This window comes from Protopterus annectens, chromosome 8.part0 (genome assembly GCF_019279795.1).
Source record: "Protopterus annectens isolate FY-2018-M chromosome 8.part0, PAN1.0, whole genome shotgun sequence".
In the NCBI taxonomy this organism is placed as follows: domain Eukaryota; kingdom Metazoa; phylum Chordata; order Ceratodontiformes; family Protopteridae; genus Protopterus; species Protopterus annectens.
In genome coordinates this window covers 624,229,401-624,252,766 of record NC_056741.1, presented here as the reverse complement: position 1 = coordinate 624,252,766, position 23,366 = coordinate 624,229,401, and the positions used below count along the sequence as shown (strand labels likewise).

The 23,366-nt window shown below is 41.0% G+C and overlaps 1 protein-coding gene across 1 annotated transcript in view; it reads left to right on the top strand.

Annotated features, from left to right (window-relative positions):
* Positions 1–23,366, top strand: part of ABCD1 (ATP binding cassette subfamily D member 1) — a 1,029,542-nt gene that overhangs the window by 961,782 nt on the left and 44,394 nt on the right. Inside the window, exon 9 of the mRNA XM_044080111.1 lies at positions 16,880–17,005. Coding sequence (XP_043936046.1) covers positions 16,880–17,005 — 126 coding nt within the window. The remainder of the gene's footprint in view (positions 1–16,879; positions 17,006–23,366) is intronic.

Below are 23,366 nucleotides of genomic sequence, written 5' to 3'. Positions count from 1 at the left end.
CTATGTCAAGAATCTCAATGGCAACACCCAGATTTGCTCTGAGTTACAGCACAATGGCACAAAAATTACAGAACCAACTGATATTGCCAACATCCTGGCAGATAGGTTCAGTGCTAACTTTACCTCCCTCTCACCCCCTAAAGGGCCCATATCTATATAGGAAGAATGCAGAGTCCCTGTAATCACAACACAGGTAAAAGCAGCACTCTCTAAAGCCAAAAACACAGCATCCATGGGACCAGACAACATCCCAGGCTGCGTTTTACATGAACTTCAGAACGACCTGGCTCCCCACCTAAGCACCATGTTCAATCATAGCCTCACGTCGGGCTTTGTGCCCACTGAATGGTGCACAGCAACAGTTATCCCACTCCACAAAGAGGGAGCCACCACTGATCCTGGGAATTATCACCCTATTAGCCTGATGAGCCTGATCTGCAAGGCCATGGAACGTATTATCATAGAATTCATAAACAAAGACACTGGTAACCTCCAAACTCTGGACCCCACCCAGTTCGGGTTTGTGAAAGGCAGGTCATGCCTCCTGAACCTGGTCGACTTCTTTGAGGCAGTCACCAAAGCCGTAGATGAGGGTAAGGTGGTTCACACAGCTTATCTTGACCTCACCAAGTCTTTCATCACCATCCTCCATTCTGGAATTATAGCTAACTAAACTAGGTATAAATCCCTATGTCACAAGATGGGTTGCCAACTGGCTCACTGACAGAACCCACACTGTAAAAGTTGCAGACTCCAAATCTGACTTCAAACCAGTGACAAGTGGAGTACCACAGGGTTCAGTCCTGGGACCGCTCCTGTTTGGTATCTACTTCTCTGAAGTACAGGCTAACACAGAAGGCCTCTGGCTAACGAAGTTCGCAGATGACTGCAAACTAGGAGCTATAGTCAAGTCCCCAAATGATGTGGACATCCTACAGAAGGGCCTCACTGAGACAGATGCCTGGTGTCAGAGCCATTGGCCTCAAGCTCAATGCCAAAAAGTGCATTGTTATCCCCTTTGGTAAAAACTCTGTACCCATGAACTACCAAATAGGCGGCAGTCTTCTTAACACTGAATGTGTGATAACAGACCTTGGGAGCCAGGTGGACAGTAGTCTCTCCTTTGATAATCACATTGACACAGTAGTCAGGAAATCCTTCTACGTGGCACATCCTGCGTCATCCTGGTTCAAAAATATTCTAGACCATCACAACTTCATTTAGCACATTTGATGCTTCTGATTCCAGCAAGTTTGCATGCAGGATTTTGTGCCTCTGCTTCTGCAAACACCAGGTTGGTGTCATTAAACATATTAGATGCCTTTTGGTGTTAGCTTCAGAGCCTTGGATCCTATTGTACATTCCATTTCATTTTTGGAGGACATCACTTTCACTACATGATGTTGCCATTTGCACTTTTGTAGGAACCAGAGTCTTTACCAAGAGATTAGTCATGGTGGCTAAAGTTTTGAAGGAGATGCACCTTTATGCATTCCTCTACCTAGAGAGATTAATTTCACAGTCGTTCATAAACGTTTGTATACTTCTAGGTATCCTGCATTGACTCACACTTGTGTGGTACAATGCAAGCTATTTAATGCTTTTTCTTGTGGCAGATAGTACAAATCCACATAAACAAGGTGTAAATGTAGATACTCTTGCTATCAAGTACATGTTGGCAAACTCTGGAATAAGCCACTACCATGCTTTAAGATGATTCCCAAAAAGAATGCCTTTAATGTAACGTTGAGAAAAAATCTACAGCTACACTGAAATTGTCTGTGTCTTATCACTTAATACATCACCACTTGTTAATATAAACTGTTGCAGCCCTCCCTCATCTGTGTACCAGCTTACAGATTATTTGCAATTCCTTGTTTTACTGATGTAAATTTAATTTATGCTTATTTAGTAGTAGTTGTTAGTTCTATGTAAACCTTTGAAGCATATATACTCACGGTTTACTATTAAAATTGTGAACAGAGATGTTCCACAGATGGAAAACTTGAAACATGGATGTTCAAATTTCCATCTTGCTGAACTTCTCCTTGTCGAAAGTTCATATCAGCGAATGCACTGTGCATTCGCTGATATGCACTCGAAGTACTGTACAGAGATAGTGGTACAGTGTGGTTTGGGAAATTCATCCCTTTCCTCACTCTAGTGCGATCTCAAAGTTGGAATATATAGTTAGCAGGGGGTGTGGGGGGACAGTCCCACACAGGGGGTATGCAGAGGGGCTTGCAAAAACATGATGTGAGGTTTAGGAGTTTAGTTTATCTGCGCTGCTACACATACATCACATGATGTGTTTGATTTTAATGTTGAGTCTGCTGAATTCATTCAGCGAATTTGACATTGTGATTTGTTGAATGTTTTCTTTTTTCAAGCTTCTTATATGGGCTTCTGAGTGGGAATTATTTTGTCCCGCAACATTTTGATAGTAAACCTCTGCTCACTGTATCATTCATGTGTATGGCTACTGTTTTTTCTTTAAAGTTGTTAGTCCGTTTATATATCTGCAGTATCTGTACTAAGTAGTATTCAGTTTTTCAATCTAGTTTCCTGCCTGTATTTTTCAGCTAACTGGCCAACTAGGGCAATTGCTACCTTTTTTTTTTATCGTGTGACACCTACATATAAATCTCATCTCTGTGTTCTCAAATAACCTTTAAAAACCATACAGTATCAGATTAGTATTTACTGTGTATAGACATATCACTGCCTCATTTCACTCTTCTGAAAGTTGTATTTATTACTGTACTACCTCATAACAGTTTCAAATGTGTTCTTGATGTTTATCATCTTTATGTACATCCTTATTTCTGGAGCTTTTCTGAGACAAAACTGAAAAAGGGGACTTCTTATTTGGCTATTCCTGGTCAACAAACATAGATATACTACTACTACTACTAGCACAAATAATAATAATAAACAAATTCCTAGGGGAAAAAATTTGCTGTTCCAAAACACATACACACAACACAAGCACACCAAACAAACAGCAATCCACACACATACACCTAAACTCGTACACCTAACCCTACACTAAACTATACATACACCACTAACTATCCACTTACCTTAACCCAAACCCTAACCCTAAGGTCCGTCACTATCACACAGTCGCCTCACCCGTGCCCTAACCCACCTAACCCACACGTCCAGACAATCGCACACTTACCTGACCCGCGCCCTACCCCTAACTCACTTAACCCGCCCTAACCCACACGTCCACACAATCGCACACTTGCCTGAACCCGACCCGTAACTTTCCGCCAGAGCACTGAAAATACCGAAGCAACAGAAATGGACAACCAAATTCTTTCCTTAGGAAAGAATTCGGTTTCCTGTTACTTCGATATTTTCAGCATTCGCTGAAAATGGGTCGATATTAGAACACCCAACATTTCAAATGTTCGATGTTCTAATATAGACCCGCTTCCATTGCTGCATTTCCTGGAAGCGACCACAAATTGAAAAAAGTTCACACTGGCTCTTTCTCAGAGGATAGGCAAGCATTCATAGGGATACAAGACTAACACTTCAGTGCTGGTAATTCTTGATTTTGGAGAAGACCCAGGAAGTCTTGGCTTTCATAGACTGTGTGAGAAAGCAGTGCAGGGTCCAGGTTTTGGCTGTGCTGCATTTCTGGGCTTATAGCCATCACTGTGTTCATAACACTATTCACATGCCAAAAGGTGTGTGTTTGTGTGTGTGTGTGTGTGTGTGTGTGTGTGTGTGTGTGTGTGTGTGTGTGTGTGTGTGTGTGTGTGTGTGTGTGTGTGATTCAGTGCATTAGTGGCTTCAGAGCCATGTGTGTTTCAGTGACCTCTTGTTGTCAAACCTCTCTTACTGTACCCTGGGTTTCAGGACAATCCAAATTAGTCTTTGTGTCAGCCCTCTCTCTTAGCAGGTAATCCCATCATAGATTCTGTTTTTGGATTCTTCATTTTTAGGTCTGAGAGTCCTCCTTGACTCCCACATGATTCACCTCAAAAGCCCAGAAATACATTTTTTTTGAGGCCTGTTCTCATCAGGTCAGACAGCCAGTCCTTTGTGTGGTTTATAAACAAGCAAGTGGACACAAGGTTGTACCCACTTGGCTGAAGGGCACAGTTAGAGACATCGCTGTCTCAGCAGCTGCTGTTCCTAGGAAAATGAATAAGGTGGCAAACTATCTGAGCCCCTCCTCCTATGCTTTACTGGAGCTGTAGATACAGAAGTCATATTTAGTTAAACTCTTCCAGAGGTGGTGCTGTCTAGAGGTAGACTGTCTACCAGTTGCTGGAACGTGATTCTCCCCATTTATATTTGGTGCAGCATGGCACAGAGAAGGTAACACTGGACACACTATTCCCATGGAACAGGAGAGCGATGTATATCTTCTTGGCATTTCTACTGATTGCACACCATATCATGATGTTCAGGATAAAAAGATCAAGATACTCTCTCAGTACTTTTTTGATGGCTGTGAAGGATGTGCGTTCAGGTGCTCAGGTCACTGTTGATAAGAGGAAACTCTACTAATCCAAGTTAAGGTTGTTTCAGTGCTTTACGGAACAGATGGTTCCTACCTCAGTGCATAGTTTGTAATGTAGACTCCCTGATCCCTTTTGATCTTCTAACTGGTGTCTAAGATGACAATAATGCTGCAATGAAGCCTTTCACTTACCAGTCATATGTTTCCAAATGGGAAGCACTCTCAGTTTGATCTAAGTGGTACCCTGCATCTCCCCGGCTAACTTTTAGATGATCTAAACCTTTCTCAGGCACCTATATGGTATGAGTCTTTGTTATTCCATGAGGTCCATGTTTCAGCTATTTCTACCCATCATAGCCTTGTGATTAACAGGCTTATGGTCCATCACCAGCTGATCAAGTATTACCTTAAAGGAGTAGTATATCCCCATCATCATTTGAATAATACTTCCCCACCAAAGGACCTGATCTTCATTAACAACAGGCTTGCTTGACAACTACCTGAGCCTGCAAGCTCTGCAACAAAAAGTCTAGTTTCCTGGAAAGCTCCATTTCTAGTAGCCACCCTTCTGCTTATAAAGTTTTGACCTCTCATATAGAAAAAACATGCATAATCTTTCACAAGGACCCATGGAACTCTTTCTACTATTCATATTTCTGCCTAAAATAGTTTTCTGGCACATCCCTCAATCAATCCATTTCTTTCCCTGTTTTTTCTCCCTAAGGCCAAAACTAGAAGAGGGAGTTTCCTTTACTATCCTGTGTGTCCACCATCACCTCAGATTTTACTTGGAGTGAGTACACATGTTCAGGAAGATGGACCAGCTATTTGTACCCTTTACTACAGGGAGGAAAGGGTTGTCAGATGAGAAGCACATTTTTCCAAGTGGATTGCTACCTGTATTGTCTTTTTCCATCAGATAGCAAATTCCCCTATTGTTGCAATTACTTTCTTGTATTTTAACCTGTTATGTATCAGTAGTGCAATTGCATGCAAAGTCTAATTCAGTAATTCACAAAATCCAACCTGGCCCCAGAGCATAATGGGAATGTGCATTGCTCTCATGGGGATAAGCTTTCAGGGTGCACCCCCCAGATTAGACTGCACCAAGATCATCTTTGGAGATGAGATTTTGCTTTGGACCACAGGCCCCTTTCTCACCACTCTCTTACTAAACCACAGTGTCTTCCATTGCCTCTTAATAATGGTAACTGCCCTTTCACACAAGTTATCAGTTGCACACGCACGCGCGTGCACACAAACACACACACACACACACACACACATATATATATATATATATATATATATATATATATATATATATATATATATATACATACATATATATATATATATATATATATATATATATATATATATATATATATATATATATATATATACAATTCCCTGGGAAGGCTTACATAATTCTCCATCTCCCAACAGCTTTCTTATTAGTATGGTGGTGGTGCTGCAGGCGCGTTCGCAAGCCTCACAGTTAGTTGGCGTTTCGATTCTCAGTAGTTACGTCGTGTGATGTGCGACATGCGTGAAAAGGGCTCCGGGTTGGGTTGAGGTTGTGGGTGGCAGCCGCAAAGCCAAAATGTAAAACTCTACTGCCAATCATTAGCGGAGTTCGTGGCTACCGGCGAAAGAAAAACACAAAAGCCACACACACAGTACTGCTTCCACAGTGGATTGGTAAGGGACCTCCACTTATCTGCTTCTGTTAATTAAGTGAAATATGAATCCATCGGTCCATAGGTAAGTACTAGTCTAGCTGCTCTTCTGGGCTATTTTAAGCCTAGTCAGTTTCCCTTAAAGGTGATAATCAAACCCTGTATTTTGTGTCTGTGAGGTAAACACCTTAACCTTTATGGCAATCCCCACCCCCTACAAATTAATAGTCCAAGTTAGCTAGATAACTGGATGCGAGGGCCACAATTTGTGAACCTACAGTGGTAAATGATAACCCTTATGTCAGATAATAAATAGCAATATGTATAAAAAGACCAGCCACAAGAATTTGAGTGACTAAATAAACTTTGCAGACAGTAAGGCAAACATCACAGTTACAGATCATACAAAATAATAAGAAACTACACATGGAAGAGCAAAATAGCATCCAGTTAGAGTGCACAGAGCTTGTACAGAAAATGATCTACAGATAATTAATCTGAACTATTTATACATTTCAGTTCCTCAGTTCTGTTCCCCAGAAACCGTTAAGTAATTTCCTTTTGCAGAAAACATTTCATTAGCTTATTTTAGTAGTTTGCTTTCCCTCAGCAAAAGTAACACAACCAGTTCTTCCACCTGTAAAGGACAAGAACTTAATTAAATCATCCCAGAACAATGGAGAGCCCCAGCAGAGGATCTTAACACACATCTCTTAACTGTCTGTGTCTTAATGCTGGCTTCTCTTTCACAGTTTTAATCAGCATTGAAGTGTAATATATTTGCATTTTATGACTTGATAGCTCAGGAGATGTAGGAGATTATATTTTATGTCTCAAACAGTAGATTCTCGCATTTCCCCTCCTTCTATTGCTTTTGCATTTACAAAAGAAAAGATTACAAAATTCCATATTGCAGACCAAATTTGTTACAAGTAGGAATAAGAAGAGAAGAAAAATACATATATTTAAGTCAGCTTTCCTTAGCCTGGCATCAGCCCTGGAACCCAGTTGAAGGCCTACAGGTAGAAAGAGTGAACCCAACCAAACACCCATAAAGAACAAACCTCTTGTACATCAACTTATACAAGTACATATTTCTTATTTTTATGTCAAGAAAGTGAAAAATCTTATATTGCACTTATTTTGCCTTCTTTGTTCAAAGTGCTACCAGCACTAAACATTCTACAAGGAAACAGCTCCAGTACTTATTATTAATGCCCTCCCCTCCAGGCATGTGTAAAGGTCAGTTCCCTGTGCTTTCTCCTATTAAACTGGTAAACTTGGGCATCCTGAGGCAGTGTAGCAACTGTCTCATGTACAACCCTCTCCCCTTTCCTCTCAACACTCAGACTTGCGAGAGATGCACTTATGTATCCAAACTGGAAGCCACATACTCTCCAGCCAAGACCAAAATAGCTGATCAAGAGGAGAAGGCCAACCCTTGCACCACACCACATGGAACACATAGTCCTCCAGAACACACACCAGCATGGTCTTCACACAAAAACACAAACCACACACCCACCTTCACAGAGGCTGTCAGTAAAAATCTACCCAAACAGCAGAGACCACCAAGGCGGAAACGCACTCATCCACCACAACAGAACTCAAGTCACGAGACACATAATTCTCCTAAACAGTGTGCCACTCAACCAAAGCCCCTAAGGAAAAACAGCATGCCCAGCACACTAGTGATAGGTGACTTGATAGTGAGGTACACTGCTGTCCCACTCATTTGGTTGAATAAGGAGAAATTAACAGTCAGCTGCCTGTCAGGTGCCAGGATCTGCCACATAACACATGCACTCAGGTCCCTCAACAACAGGTACAAATATGACTCTGTCATTGTACATGTGGGTGTGAATGACCTGAGACATACCTTCCTAGACTACATGAAAAGAGACATGGAGGAGCTCTCGGATTATGTAGCCTAGGCAGGTATGACCCTAGCCCTAAGCAGCATTCTACCATCATCCAGAATGATACCATAGTACAAGCAGAACATGATTGATTTCAACAATTGGCTAAGTTTCTGGTGTCATTCTAAGGGGATCCTGTATCTGTCTACCTGAGATGACATGATTGACAGACCTCGATGCTTTGCCAGAGATGGCCTGCATCTGTCTCCCCTGGGCTTCCGGATACTGGCCAAGGCTCTTGCCACCCCTATAGTGCCTTTTTTAGGCGGTGTTCCAAAGACCAGATTACCACCATAACAGCTACAAACAAATGCAATCTGAGGGTCATGCTGCTCAACACTAGAAGTCTAAATCTCAAAATGCACTCACTTGAAGCACTCCTTAAAATGGAGAACATCAACATTTGTGCTGTAACAGAGACCTGGTTCAGGGCAGCAGAAAGCACCCCTGCACTACAAGGTTATAACTCATTCCACACCTTTTGACACCATAACTTGGACCAAAGCTCCAAAGGCGGTGGTGTTTCCATGTTCATAAAGGATGCGCACATTTCTAGACTGGTAGCCCAACATAATGCATCAGAGATACTTTAGGTGCAGCTAACATTGGGTAAGACAGTGATTCAGGTCATAGCCTGTTATAGATCCCCAACCATGTCCCAAGACTCACACTCCACGTTCCTAAGCACCCTGGAGAATATTAGGGTCCAATCTAACACTCTCATACTGGGCAACTTCAACTAGCCCTCCATTAACTGGGAAAACTACTCATGTATCAATACACTTGCCTAATGTTTCCTGGAATTCATTAATTCCAATGCCCTGGACCAGCTCGTTCTTACCCCCACTAGAGGTAGCAGCATCCTTGACCTGTTCATTACTAACATGGGCGACCTTTGCTCTAAACCAATAGTCAACTCCCCCCTGGTTAGATCTGACCACAAACTAATCACCTTGGAAATCCACATCTCCCCTACCCCTGCAAAGGTAACCACAATGAAAAACTTCTCCAAGGCTAACTTTGGACTCTTAAAAACAGAGGTGGCTAACTTCACGGCACCCATGCAAATGGAAAATAGTTGCATGACTGCCGAATCATACACCAATGCACTGTACGGACACGTACACAAATGCATGGATCTCGCCATACCCAATAGAACCAAAATACTCTCCTCCAAAAAAAGGAAGCTAATCTGGTGGTCCCATGCCATAAGCAAACTCTACAACAGAAGGAAGAAGCTGATGTGGAATAAGGTGAAGTCCCAAGACTGGAAAAACTCCCTTATCAGCCTCAACAAAAAAAACAGAATTGCAGCAGATAGTAAAGAGAACCATAAGGCCTCCTATAGTTATGTAAAGAATCTCCATGGCAATACCCAGATTTGCTCTGAGCTACTGCACAATGGTACCTCCTATACCGAGCCTACAGATATTGCCAATATACTGGCCGACAGATTCAGTGCCAACTTTACCCCTCCCCCCAAAGGACCAATCATACCAGTAGATTGTCAGGCACCCAGTATTACTGCTGCACAGGTTAAAACAGCACTGTCCAAGGCCAAGAATACAGCTTCTATGGGACCTGACAATATCCCTGGCTGTGTTCTACATGAACTACAGAGTGAACTGGTACCTGATCTGTGTGCCCTGTTCAATCACAGCCTCACCTCAGGCTTTGTCCTTACCGAATAACGCACTGCTACAGTCATCTCTCTTCACAAAGGAGGAGCGGCTACAGACCCTGGGGATTATCGCCCTATTCGCGTGACAAGTCTGATATGCAAAGTTATGGAATGCATCATCATGGACCTAATAAACAAGGATATAGGGAATCTCCAAACTCTGGATCCCACACAGTTTGGTTTTGTGAAGGGCAGATCATGCCTGCTCAACTTGGTCGACTTCTTTGAGTCAGTCTCCAGAGCTGTGGATGAAGGCAAGGCGGTTCATACAACCTACCTTGATCTGGCCAAGGCCTTTGATACCATTCCCCACTCAGGAATCATAGAAAAACTCACTAAACTAGGCATCAACCCCTATATCACTAGGTGGGTTGCAAACTGGCTCACAGATAGAACCCACAGTGTGAAAGTAGCTGACTCCAAGTCAGACTGCCGATCAGTCACAAGTGGAGTCCCACAGGGATTGGTCCTGGGTCCTCTTCTGTTTGGTATCTACTTCTCAGAAGTCCAGGCCAACATGAAGGGACTCTGGCTGGCAAAGTTCACAGACGATTGCAAGTTGGGAACCATTATTAACTCCCCAAGTAATGTTGACATCCTACAGAAAGGCCTCACTGACACCAATGACTGGTGTCAGAACCATGGCCTTAAGCTCAATGCCAAAAAATGTGTCATCATCCCCTTTGAGAAAAACCCATTTCCCATGAATTACCACATCGATGGTAGTCCACTGAACACAGAAGGCATTATAAGAGATCTGGGAGCACAGGTTAACAGCAACCTCTCTTTTGACCACCACATTGCCAGTGTGGTCAGAAAGTCATTCTATGTGGCATATCTCATTACTAAGGGTTTTGCATCCAGGAAGAAAGAGATCATTGTCTCCCTCTACTCTTCCCTCATTAGGCCAGTCATCAAGTACAATGCCATATTTGGCATGTACCTCACTAGACACATGCAACAAATGGAGAGGCTGCAAAAGTACCTCACAAAGAGGATCCTAGGCCTTAAACACTTGTCCTATATGGACAGACTCAAAAAAACTCCAACTATTCTCGGTCTCATATCGCCTACTTATAGGCGATCTCTGCTTGACTTACAAAGCCATGTCTGACCCAGCTCTGTTAGAAATGCTACATCTAAAGAAATCCCAATACCTCCACACAACATGCTCCAGAGACCTCAACCTCATTACCACAATCAACAGAATGTGCTGGAGGGACAGGTTCATAACCCAGAGACTGCCCATGCCGTGGAACAGACTTCCCATACATGTCAAACAGAGCACCTCACTGGCCCTGTTCAAGAGAAATCTTGATGAGTGGATAGGAAATAGAAATTTCACCCCGGAGATCACTCCAGTGGCTCTACTCGACAGAGGCACTGGGAACTAAGTTCAGGTGGCATAATGCCAGGGTAATCCTATGGGCTAGGCTTGTAAAGGCTCCAGGGCCATTAGCCTAGTACACACCTATGAACCTATAAGCAGTTAAATCTGGCCATTGATCAACAGACCCTTTTCTAAAAGGTTTACAGTTTTTTTTTTCAACGCATTTATAGGGCATTCTATCATGGACATTTCTTCATCCTATGCTAGTTTGAAAATATGCCCACAGAAAACACCTACAGTAGAACTATCAAAGCATTACAATATTGACAAAGAAGCAACGGGGTGGGGGGATATATGTATGTCTCCAAAATATGCAACAAAGTCTAGAAGATTTAGGATCTTTGCTTGGAAGTGTTTTCATAGGTATTTTTTTACCCCAAGTAATTTCCAACAAATTTTTCCTCAGGTAGACAGCAAATGTTGGAAGTGTGATAGGGAAGAAAGAGGTAATTGGGAACATATTTTCTGGGAGTATAATGAGTTGGCAGACTTTAAAGATGCCCTGCAGGCTACTCTGTCAGAGATTCTGGGTGAACAAATTAGAGTAACTAAAAGAATTATTTTTTTGAGTTGTGATACAGAATCAGAATTGCATAGACATAGTAAGACCTTGCTAAGTCTAATTGTGGTGGCTGCCAAAAAAGCAATTACTAGAAAATGAAAATCAGTGTCTAAACCAACTGTATTACAGTTACTAAATATAGTAACAGAGAGAAAACAACTGAAATTGGGATCTTTAAAAAAAGGGTAGGAGCAAATTACATAGAAAAAATGGGAATTGTGGGAACAATACATGCTGAAGAGGATCAAGGTTTAAAAAAGGCAGGATATGAATGAGCTATGTAATGTTTGACTGCCAATGACTTGATAGATTATAAGTTATGTATAATGTCTGCAACTAAATTTATGTCAATATGGTTTGTTTTCATTTATATAAATGTATGATTGCCTATGTCATATGTGATAATTTAATAAAGATGTTTCTTGGTAAAAAAAAAATGCCCTACATGTTTAGATCAAGTGCCACAAAGTAAAATGGTATAGATATATGTGCTGTCACCATATCTAGTAGGAAAGCCTGCACATTGTCGCACCTTCCCCCACACACTATTTCAACCTTTTAAGCTATGCATTTACCTTCTGAGCCTTTTTGAGAATTCCCTTAGACAGATGCTGTATATAGCTGTACTGAACTAGTATTGGGAAAGAGTTGTATTGCTTAAGTTATTACTTCAGCTTTGTAGGATATGCTGGTTGATTAATACACAAAGTACTGGAAAGGATAGCCTGTTAACCAAGAAGCTGCAGGCTTTGGCATGTGCTTTTGTGGCAGTATGATCCTCCAGAAATATAGATATTGGGAATTTCAGCTCAGCAAAACAGAGAGGACAAGGATTAGTTCTGGGTGTATACATGCTGTCTTGCTGAAAATGTTCTATTTTATTGAGCTACCTGTGTGCTTTAGACCTCCTAGTACCATTTGACATTAAGAATTGTAACTCATTGCCAGCCGAACAACCCATCAGTATTACCGCTGACTGAGTCATTCACTGAACTAAAAAGACAAACTACATCATTATTCCATTTGCCTTTCAGTATTTGTAGTGAAGTACCTCAGTCATATGTGTAGTCATACCAGTTCAAAAGCACAACAAAGAATTTTTTTTTTCTTCACTTCAGTTTTGCTAAATGCAAATTAATGGAAAGAAGTGCAAGTTTATACTTGCAGCTGAGATGAGCAATACTGTTCACAAATGATACTTTGTATATAATCTTTAAGTGAGATCTGTTTCATTTACAGTGGGTAAAATATACAATGTCCTTTACAGCACTCATCCCACCATTAGACCTTTTTATTTTATGAAGTAGTGTCCCTTCCACCCCCTTTCCAGAAGTATGATTATCTCCAGAAATGCAAGTAGGTATCTCAACATTTTGCTGGTGCCCCCTTAGTTTTCAAACTGACTGTGGTACATATGCAGTGGTATATAAAGAAGTTATGTCATCTTAATATACGCAGTATAAACAATAAAGTTACTCAACTCCAAGCACTAACTGAAATCTATTCCTTTGATATTCTCTGCTTAACAGAAACCTGGTTAAAACCAGCAACCAAAGATGATGAAATCATCCCACCTGGATATAATATCCTGAGACTAGACCGAACATCCAAGAAAGGTGGAGGGGTTGCTATCCTATATAAACCTAGCTTACAATTAACCACTCATAACTGCAAACCACTTTTAGACTCCAGTGCAGAAATTCTTATATCCAAACTTCTTCTTAAGAATTCCAAATCCATCTATATTATCTGTATATATCTACCTCCTGGTAATAATACAGCAACTATGGAAAATATACTTTGCTGGCTTTCCCAAAACCTGCCTCAAGAAACCATTATCCTAGATGACACAAATATTGACTGGACCTGCTTCTGCAGCAGACTCCCCACAAACCACATTAACCTATATGGGTATTCCCAAACCATCACCTCCCCTACCAGAATAAATAAATCTACCAAGAAATCAAGCTTATTAGACTGGATTCTCATTAACCATCATCCTCACATTTATGACTCAGGAACACTCCCTGATGATTTAAGTGACCACTCTCTTACCTATATCATCAGACATAAAATCAACTTTCCCTCCCCAACATCTGTTAAAAACATCAGGTCTAAAAAGTACTTTAACCCTGAACTTTTCCAGATGGAACTAAGAGCATGCAACTGGTCACCCTTACAAAACCTTCCTTTAGATGAAGCCGTTAGTTACTTTAACTCCAACTTCCTTGCCATCCTCAACCACCATGCCCCATCCAGACTAATTAGAATTAAAAGCAAACATGCTCCATGGCTCTCGAAAGAAACCAAACATAAAATCAATATGAGAAACAAACATTGGGCAAAATGGAGGAAAACTAAAAACCCTATAGACCAAGAAAAATTTAGACAACTAAGAAATTAAACTAAGAAAGCTATGTTATCTGACAAAAAAACTACTACCTGCAATCCCAACAAGCTAGTCAAAACAAGCCACAGAAATTTTGGTCTAGTATCAACTAACTACTCCATCCAGGGCAATCCACTACTCCAAACCCTCAAAACACTAAAGACAAAACACCAATGAATATAGCTAATGCTTTTAATACCTTTTTTACTGGTGCTATACAAATACTAGCTAGTCAGCTATCACCTAATAACTTCACTCTACCTTTCAATGAATCAACCTCACCCCCTACTTTTCACTTTCAACCCATCCCAACATCCTATATTCTAACCCTTCTACAGAAACTGAAACCATGCTCCCCCTCAGCAGACCAACTACCTGCTGAATTCCTACAACAATCCACCAAAGCTATTGCCTATCCCATTTCTATCCTGATCAGTAGAACTATTACTGAAAGTTATATCCCCAGTTTATGGAAAATTTCCCATATTATCCCCCTCCATAAAGGAGGTCAATCCACTGAACTCTCCAATTACCGCCCCATTGCCCTCCTCTCATCTCTGGCAAAAATCATGGAAAAATGCATTCACAGACAATTACTTGACCATCTAACACAAAATAACTTACTAGCCAACTGTCAACATGGTTTCAGACCATCACGTAGCACTACTACTGCCCTTCTTTCCTTCACAGATTGTATCAACAAAAACCGCAATCTAAACAAACTCTCTTCAGCCCTATTTATTGACCTGTCTAAAGCTTTTGACATGGTAAATCACCAAATTCTCATCATAATACTGAAATCCCTGTCACTTGATACATCCTCCATAAAATGGTTCCAGTCCTACCTTGCTAAAAGACAACAGGCCGTACTTTGGCACAAGTCTCTGTCTACTCACCTGCCCGTCAACCTGGGTGTCCCTCAAGGGTCCATCCTTGGACCTCTACTTTTTTCCATATTCATCAATGATCTTCACCTTGCCATCCCCCAAGCTACATGCATACAATATGCGAATGACTCTACACTGATATGCTCAGCCCCCTCCTCTCCGGAACTTCTCTATCTTACCCAACAAGTATTTAACACAGTTGAGCAATGGTTCACACATAGATGCCTTCTCCTAAACCCCAAAAAGACTAAACTCCTCCTTTTCTCTCCTACTAACAAGTCCCCCCCAATGGATTTCTCAGTTAACTCTACCAATAAAACTATTATATCCCCTGAACCAACCACCAAACTATTAGGTGTCACCATTGACAATAAACTGAACTTTGACATCCATATTAACAACACTATAAAAACTGTCAATAAAAAGCTAGCCTCTCTCTATAGGATAAAATCCTTTCTCCTACCTTCAGCTCGAACCACAATAGCACACACTCATCTAATATCTTCTCTTCTTTATGCCTCACCTATTTATACTAACCTATCTAAAAATAATCTTAGCAAATTGGAAATGTCCTACAATAACATTGTAAGATTTGCAACAGGCAACCCATTTAGAACCCATCACTGCCTTAATTTAAAGCAGCTAGGATGGCTCGAACTTCAAAATCTAATTAAATTCCATCAACTAACTATAGCCCACAATACTATTTACAAACCTTCCAAAACGCCTATTTTTTCCATACTAATCACTCCCTATAAAAACCTGGAATCCTTAAGGTCTTCTCAGAAACTTCTAGTACATACTACTAAAACAAACAACAAGGCTGGTGACTCCCTTTTTTTCTAATATAGTTGGAAAAGCCTGGAATCTCCTCCCAAATGAACTCTCCGCACTTCCCTCACTATCCTGTTTCAAAAACAAATTGAAAGTGTTCCTCAAAACTCACTGGTTATGCCCATGCTCCAAACCTGACTAGTCTATATGTGTCTCTAAATACTTTTCTCTTCCTACCCCATCTACTCACTTACAGCAGCTCCTCCTTATTAAACTATTTTACTAACTATCTCTAGCACACCTTGATTGAATTAGCATTCCTTTGTTATGCCTGTATTCTGCACTGTAAATATTACTGTGATAACCTATAATAGGTACTGTTAATAGGTTTTATTTGTCTCATGTTTCGTTAGTTGTTATTGTGTTAATTTCATTGTCCTACCTAGGAGCTTATCTCCCCGGGCCTCTACTGAAAATGGACATGTATCCATTTAGACTAGCCCGGTCAACATATGTAAAATAAAATAAAAAATATGCCAACTTTTAAATTTTCCTCTTTGGAAATGCAAACATTATTCTTATATCTGTTCTTTATAGACTTTAACACACTGGTAGTTGAGGCAGATTTTGGTCTGAATTTCATGCATACAGTTTTAACTCCAGTAGTTGCCAGACATGCAGGGCAGTGTATTTTGTGTTTTGCATATCATGTTATTATATTTAAAAATGTAAAACATTGCTGCATATGCCACAGATAACAGCAAGAAACAGACTGTGACAGTTTAATTTATGTAAATCTATTACTTGACTCCTCTTCAAGCTGCATTCATGGTATAGCAGTTTGTTCTTTCAAAAAATGTCTTTGTCATCATTCTCTGAGATTATAACTTCTGTCAGCTTTTAAATTCTGTCAGGCATTTATCTCCCTAAAAACCAGGAAACCACTATTATTTTCACTGAACTTGACAAAGCATCTATTTACTATATATTTCAACGATGATTTATTGTGATTGAATCCCACATTTTGAATTTAACTGATCTAATTTTTTTTAAGTTCTTGCTTAATTTTCGAAATAGTTCATTGGACTAATTGCAGCTGTTTCTGCCCATAGACCAAAGTATGCACTCCTGGATGAATGTACCAGTGCTGTCAGCATTGATGTGGAAGGAAGAATATTTCAGGCTGCCAAGGATGCTGGGATTGCATTGCTCTCAATCACTCATCGTCCTTCACTGTGGTATGTAAAGCAAGGCAACTACAAGGCTGCTTATGGCCCAGAATGGTCACTGACTGCACAAGACATTTTTCTATTCTGTTGAGGCTGGATTATTTAAAATCAGTGTATGTGGATTTTAAAAACAACTGCCAGCTATAAATATTTTCTAGCAATTGATGGTTTTGAAGCATATAATGTATATATGTAACATTTTGTCCTTATAATCCTCTGATGACATACAAATACTGTTTCTGAAATCTGTCTTATAAAGTGCAGCAGTACATATATGCTATAAAGTTATAATATTTGTAATGAAGTCATGCATTACAGCAATGCAGCCAGATTTGGCACAGTTTACATATTAAAGGTATGCATCAGGAAATAAAAACAACTTTAAAGAATAATTCCTAATTTTGTAATTCCCCTAAGCCTTTTACTATTTTTTTTTGCCATCACTAGTCTTAAACTGGTCAATATCAGCATTTTAAGAGCTGCATTTTACAGAGAGCAAAGATGGTTATCTGTTGGATTTGGATATATAAGTCAGCAGATTTTTCCATTTGCTAGTACTGACAAATTAAATATTGGACTTGTGGGTGTTGCTGTTTTTTTTTTTTTTTTTTTTGACGTCATAGTGGTGCAGCGGTAGCATTGTCACCTCACAACATGAGGTTCTCTGGTTTGATTCTCGACTGGGGTGCCTTCTGTGTGGAGTCTGCGTCTTCCCTGAGTTTATATGGGTTGCCTCCAGGTGCACGGTTTCCTTCCACATTCCTAAGACATGCGTCTGGAGCGTTTCTCCCCGGGCCTCTGCTGAAAATTGGCTTCATTCCAATTCGAACTTTCCTGGTAAACAAATGTTAAGTAAATAAAATAAATGTCAGAATGGAGAGGCGCTTCAGACAGTATCTTCATTTCAGGCTGGGAGCCAGTCATTACCAATTCTGAGTGCTTCCATTCAGTCTCACCAAAGACCCCAGGGTGTTCACCAAATGCGTGGTAGTAGTTGCAGCTTATCTCAGACTGCAGGGATTCCATGTGTTTCCTTATCTGGACAACTGGCTGCTAACTGCTTCAACAAGGCATCTACTCATTCAAGCCAGGGATTACTTGTTACAGCTGGTTCCCACTCTTGGCATAACTGTCAACACACAAAAATCGCAGCTTCATCATATTCATCTGATAGACTTTCTTGGAGCTCGTTTGGACACAACCAAAAACTATGTTTTTTTCTACCTTCAAACAGAGTGTTGATTCGAGAATTCATGTCTCACAGATCCTAGCAATCCCATCCCCTCCAGCAAAATTAATACTAAGGGCATTAGCCTCTATGGCTGCCACGATAACCTTACTACCTACAGCATACTTACATATGCAAAAACTACAGTGGACATTATAAGTTTAATGGTCGTTACATCAACATTTTCTGACTCAACCTATAAAACTGTCATGGGCATGCAAAAATTTTCTTCTCTGGTGGCTTCATTTCTCAGAAGTCAACCAAGGTCGTCCCTTTGTTCTTCCTCTGCCAAATGCCACACTGACCACGGTTGCCTTCCAGTTTGGGTGGGGGGGGCATTTTCTGGGATGAACAGACCAAGGCACGTGGACATGTCAGGAGACCAATTTGCATATTAACATCCTGGAGATGAGAGCAATTCTGGCGTTGCAAGCACTACACAGCTTTCTTTCTCTGGGGGCCATTGCACATCAGATTGGCAATATGTCCATAGTATGGTACATCAACAAGGAAGGGGGAACCAGATCTTACCCACTATGTCGAGAAGCAATGAGAGTGTGGTAATGGGTGATCTGTATCAACTGCTTTCTAGTCACAATGCACATCCTGGGAAAGTCCAAAATTCTGGCAGATAGGCTCAGCAGAACTGTACTGATGCCTCACGAGTGGTCTCTGAGCCAGTCAGTGGCAAACATGATCTTCCTCAAGTGGGGTCAGCCTTGCTGCAATCTCTTTGTCTCTCCTCTCAACAACAAATGCAGCAAGTTCTTTGCCTTGATCCCTCCTCAGGGACAGTCCCTGGGAGATGCTCTACTCCATGCTTGGCCTCCCAGTCTAATTTATGCATTTTTATGCATTTTCTTCCTTACCTCTGATTTCCAAATTCCTTCAGAAAATTCATCAGTTGAAGAGCAAAGTAATCCTCATTGCTCCTCTCTGCCTCACCAGGTTTGGTTTGTCTTCCTCTGGTCTCATGTAGTTTGTCCTCCATGGACTCTGGAATCACTTCCAGACCTGTTGTCCCATCCTTTGGGGCAGACATCACAATCTGTAAGGTTTAAAATTGACAGCATTGTTACTCCAGTTCCAGTGATGGCTAGACATTCCAGGCTTTCATCCCTGGTCCAAGAGATTCTGATATCAGCTCACTAAGCATCTACTAGAAAATTATATAAGAGTAAATGGAAAAGATTCTCTATTTGGGCTCAGCAGAAGCTGATAGATCCTTTTACGGCTGTTCCTCCTGTGATTTTAGGTTTCCTGGCTTTCCTGTTCCAGAACTGAGCCAGCTATCCCACGGTGAAGGTTCAGTTGGCAGCCATTTCGCATTTCCACACTGGGGAAGACTCTTCTTCTCTAGCTTCTTCAGCTATTTAAGGTTTTTCTCAGTGGCACCTTTTTTACTTTGCCCCCCCCCCCCCAATCAAGGATCCAACTCACCCTTGGGATCTTATTTTGGTTTTACAAGCTTTGGTTCTTCCTCCCTTTGAACCAGCAGCTAAGGTAGATCTGAAGAGTCTGTCCTAGAAAACAGCCTTTTTAGTTGCTATTACAGCAGCAAAAAAAGAGTTTCCAAGCTCCAAGCCCTTTTGCTAAACCTCCTTACTTGATTTTCCATAAAGATAGAGTATCCTTACAGACCATTCCATCCTTTTTACCTAAAGTGGCCACAGAAAGCAATATCAATCAGTCCGTTCATTTTCCGATTTTCTTCCCCAGTTTCCAGAACAAGGGAGAATACACGCTGCATCTTCTTGATGTTCATAGGCAATTACATTTTTATCTGGACAGAACAAAATCCATCAGAAAATCTGAGCAGCTGTTTATATCCTTTTCAGAGGTTAGGAAGGGCACAGCAGTTACTAAACTTACTCTGGTCAGATGGTTACGAGATTGCATCGCTTTTGTTTATTCATCAAAGGTATGGCTTTGTTAGGGTGTATCAAAGCTCATTCTACAAGATATATGGCAACTTCTCAAGCCTTTTCTTCGAGAATGTCAGTTGATAATATTTGTGCAGCTTGCCTCTTGGACAAGGTCTCATACCTTTATTTTTCTTTACAAACTAGACATCATTTCTAGGAATAGAGCTGCTTTTGGCTCTGCAGTGCTTCAAAATATCCTTCCATGAGGGCCACTCTAGGTTTATGTAGCTGGGGACTCATGTCAATATGTCTGCGGTTTGGTACACCAACAAATAGGTGGAACCATATCTTGCCCCCTTTGCCGAGAAGCAGTGAGAGTCTGGCAGTGGGTGATCTCCTCCAAGTGCTTTCTTGTAGCAATGGACATTCTGGGGAAATCCAGCATCTTACCCAACAAGTTCAGCATTCCTGCCTGATGCTACATGAGTGCTCTCTCAATCCTGTACTGATGGCAATGATTTTTTGTCACTGGGGTTAACATTGTTGCAACTTCTTTGCCTCTCCCCTCAACAACAAGTGCAGCAGGTTCTTCGCCATAATTCCCCCTGAAGGGGAATCATGGAGAGATGCTGTAGTCCACGTTTGCCCCCCACCCCGGTCTACTGTATGCTTATACTCCCTTTCCCTTAATACCCAAATGTGGTTGAAGAGTAAGGTAATTCTCATTGCCCCTTTCTGGCCTCTGCAGGTGTGGTTCCCATTCCTATATCTCATCTTCTGTGTCCACAATGGACACTGGACCCCAGTCCAGGTCTACTTTCACACCCATTGGGAATGACTCATTTGGACATTTGAGGCCTCAAGTTAACCACATGGTTTCTCCAATTCCAGTGATGAGTAAACAGTCCAGGCTTTCCTCTCCAGTTCGTCAGATTTTATCTTCATCTCAAAAACTTTTTACCAGAAAGATTTACAAGAGTAAATAGAATAAATTTTCATATTGGACAGAACAAAGGAAGCTGGATTCCTTCACAGTTCCAATTCCTATTATATTAGATTTTACTGCTTCAGTTTTTCAGGACGGTCCTTGTTTCTCCACCTTAAAATTCCAGCTTTCAGCCATCTCTATTAACCACACAAGGCATAAATACCTTCCTCCTAGCTTCTTAACATTTGTAAGGCTTTTCTAAAGGGTGCTGTTCTGCTTGGATCTCCAGTAAGAGACCCTACTCCACCCTGGGATCTTACTGTTTTGTTACAAACTTTAGCTCAGTCTACCTTTGAACCTTCGGCTAAGTCAGACCTGATATTTCTCTCTTGTAAAATGATTTTTCTTGTAGCTGTTATGTCAGCAAGGTAAGTTTCTGAACTCCAAGTACTTTCTTCAACACCGCCTTATTTGGTTTTCACAAGGACAGAGTGACTTTATGTCAAAACCCTTCCTTTCTGCCAAAAGATGTTTCTGACTCAAACGTGAATCAAGTAATCAGTTTACCAGTCTTCTTTCCAAAGTTTGACAATAAGAGAGAATACATGCTACATCTTTTAGATGTACATAGACAGCTTTGTTTTTACCTCCATAGAACAAAAATACTTTGAAAAACTGATCAACTCTTTGTTTCCCTTGCTAAAAACAAATTGGGAAAACCAGTATCCAAAGTTACCTTAGCTAAATGGATAACAGATTGCATTTCCTTTGTATATTCTCTAAGACGTTTGTCCTTACCTAAATCTCCAAAGGCTCATTCAACTAGATCCATGGCTACATCATCTGCTGTTTGGGCCAGAGCTTCAGTTGATGACATTTGTGCTGTGGCCACTTGGTCCAATTCTTATATTTTTATTGCTCATTACAAGTTGGCCTTCATATCCAGGAACAGGGCTGCCTTTGACTCTGTTATTCTGTGGAATATCATTCCATGAGGGCCACTCAAGATTGTCCTAGCTGGTGACTGTGACCCATACTTTGAGGAATGAATGATAATGACAGCATCAGATATTAAAGCTATGGACACACTATAACTATGCATCTGTGTTGTCTATTTACATTCTTCCTCAACTCCCCACCCTCCTTGCCAATATCCTTATCCTTTGGTAGTGACTTGCTGAAGTATATGGGAACCAATGTTTCCAGTCTGAGCCCCTACTCTGTCTCTATCCTGTTTTTCTGTTATAATTATTATTATAAGTATTTATGCCTGCTGGCATATTTAGCAGCAGCAAACTCGATCTGAGGTATTATGCCTTCTGGCATATTTAGCAGCAGCAAACTCGATCTGAGGTAATCTGACAAATAAGGGGCATTATGGGTAAAGGCAGGAAATGGAGAGTTGGATCCAAGAATGTAAAGAGATTGGCTGAGTTAGATCTGAGACCTATACATTGAGGAAGAATGAAAATGTGCAACACAGATGGATAGCTATGGTGAGTACATAACTTTAATTTAAATAAATAGAGGTTTTATTTGGACTGTGAGTAATCTGTCGTAGTTTGCTTCAGTTAATAGTGGGATGTAGTAGTGTGTCTCTGTTCAAGCAGCATAATTGCAGTCCTCAGCAGTTTGGTTGCAGTTAGCCTCTACAATTTCATATAGTAAGGCAACCATCAGTCCACTAACCCAGACCAATCTACAGTACATAAAATCAGACTGTTCAAGCCCCATATACCTGACTCACATCCATTGTAGTCTTAGTCACACAACTAAATTATGCTGGACAGCAAAGACCAGCTGCCTGTATTGATATTCTTAAAGGACTCCTTTCAGGATATGCACTTTTGTGGCAGTATGTTCATTTATTTGGTTTGGCATGCAATACCAACACTGTATAGCTGTTTCTTAGTTGGATCCTTCTGACTGTCCCTTGCAACATGCAGACTTCATTCTTTGCAATGAGGACCCTGTTCTGTGTGTGGGTCACATGATGGAGCCTTTCTGTGCCATAGTTGGTATAGCATCCACTTTCTCACAGATGGCCAAAGGACTTAACATTGACAAACTCCTGTGACAACTGACCTTGCTGTCAACCAAGGTTGCCAAGGTTATGAATGCTTCTTTCACTGTGGTAGAGGGTGCTGCTAGGGTAGTGAGTGCAGACGTCATTATCTGGCATCATGCCTGGCTGTGCATTACCAACTTTACCAAGGACTCAAAGACAATGTTTATGAACATTTCCTTCCATGGTCCATAGATTTGTGTTGCAGTGGTCCCTGTTAAAGAGAAAATAGAAAAGCAGAGGTAGAATCTGACAGTGGTGGGGGTCAAGCTTGCTTCTTCAAA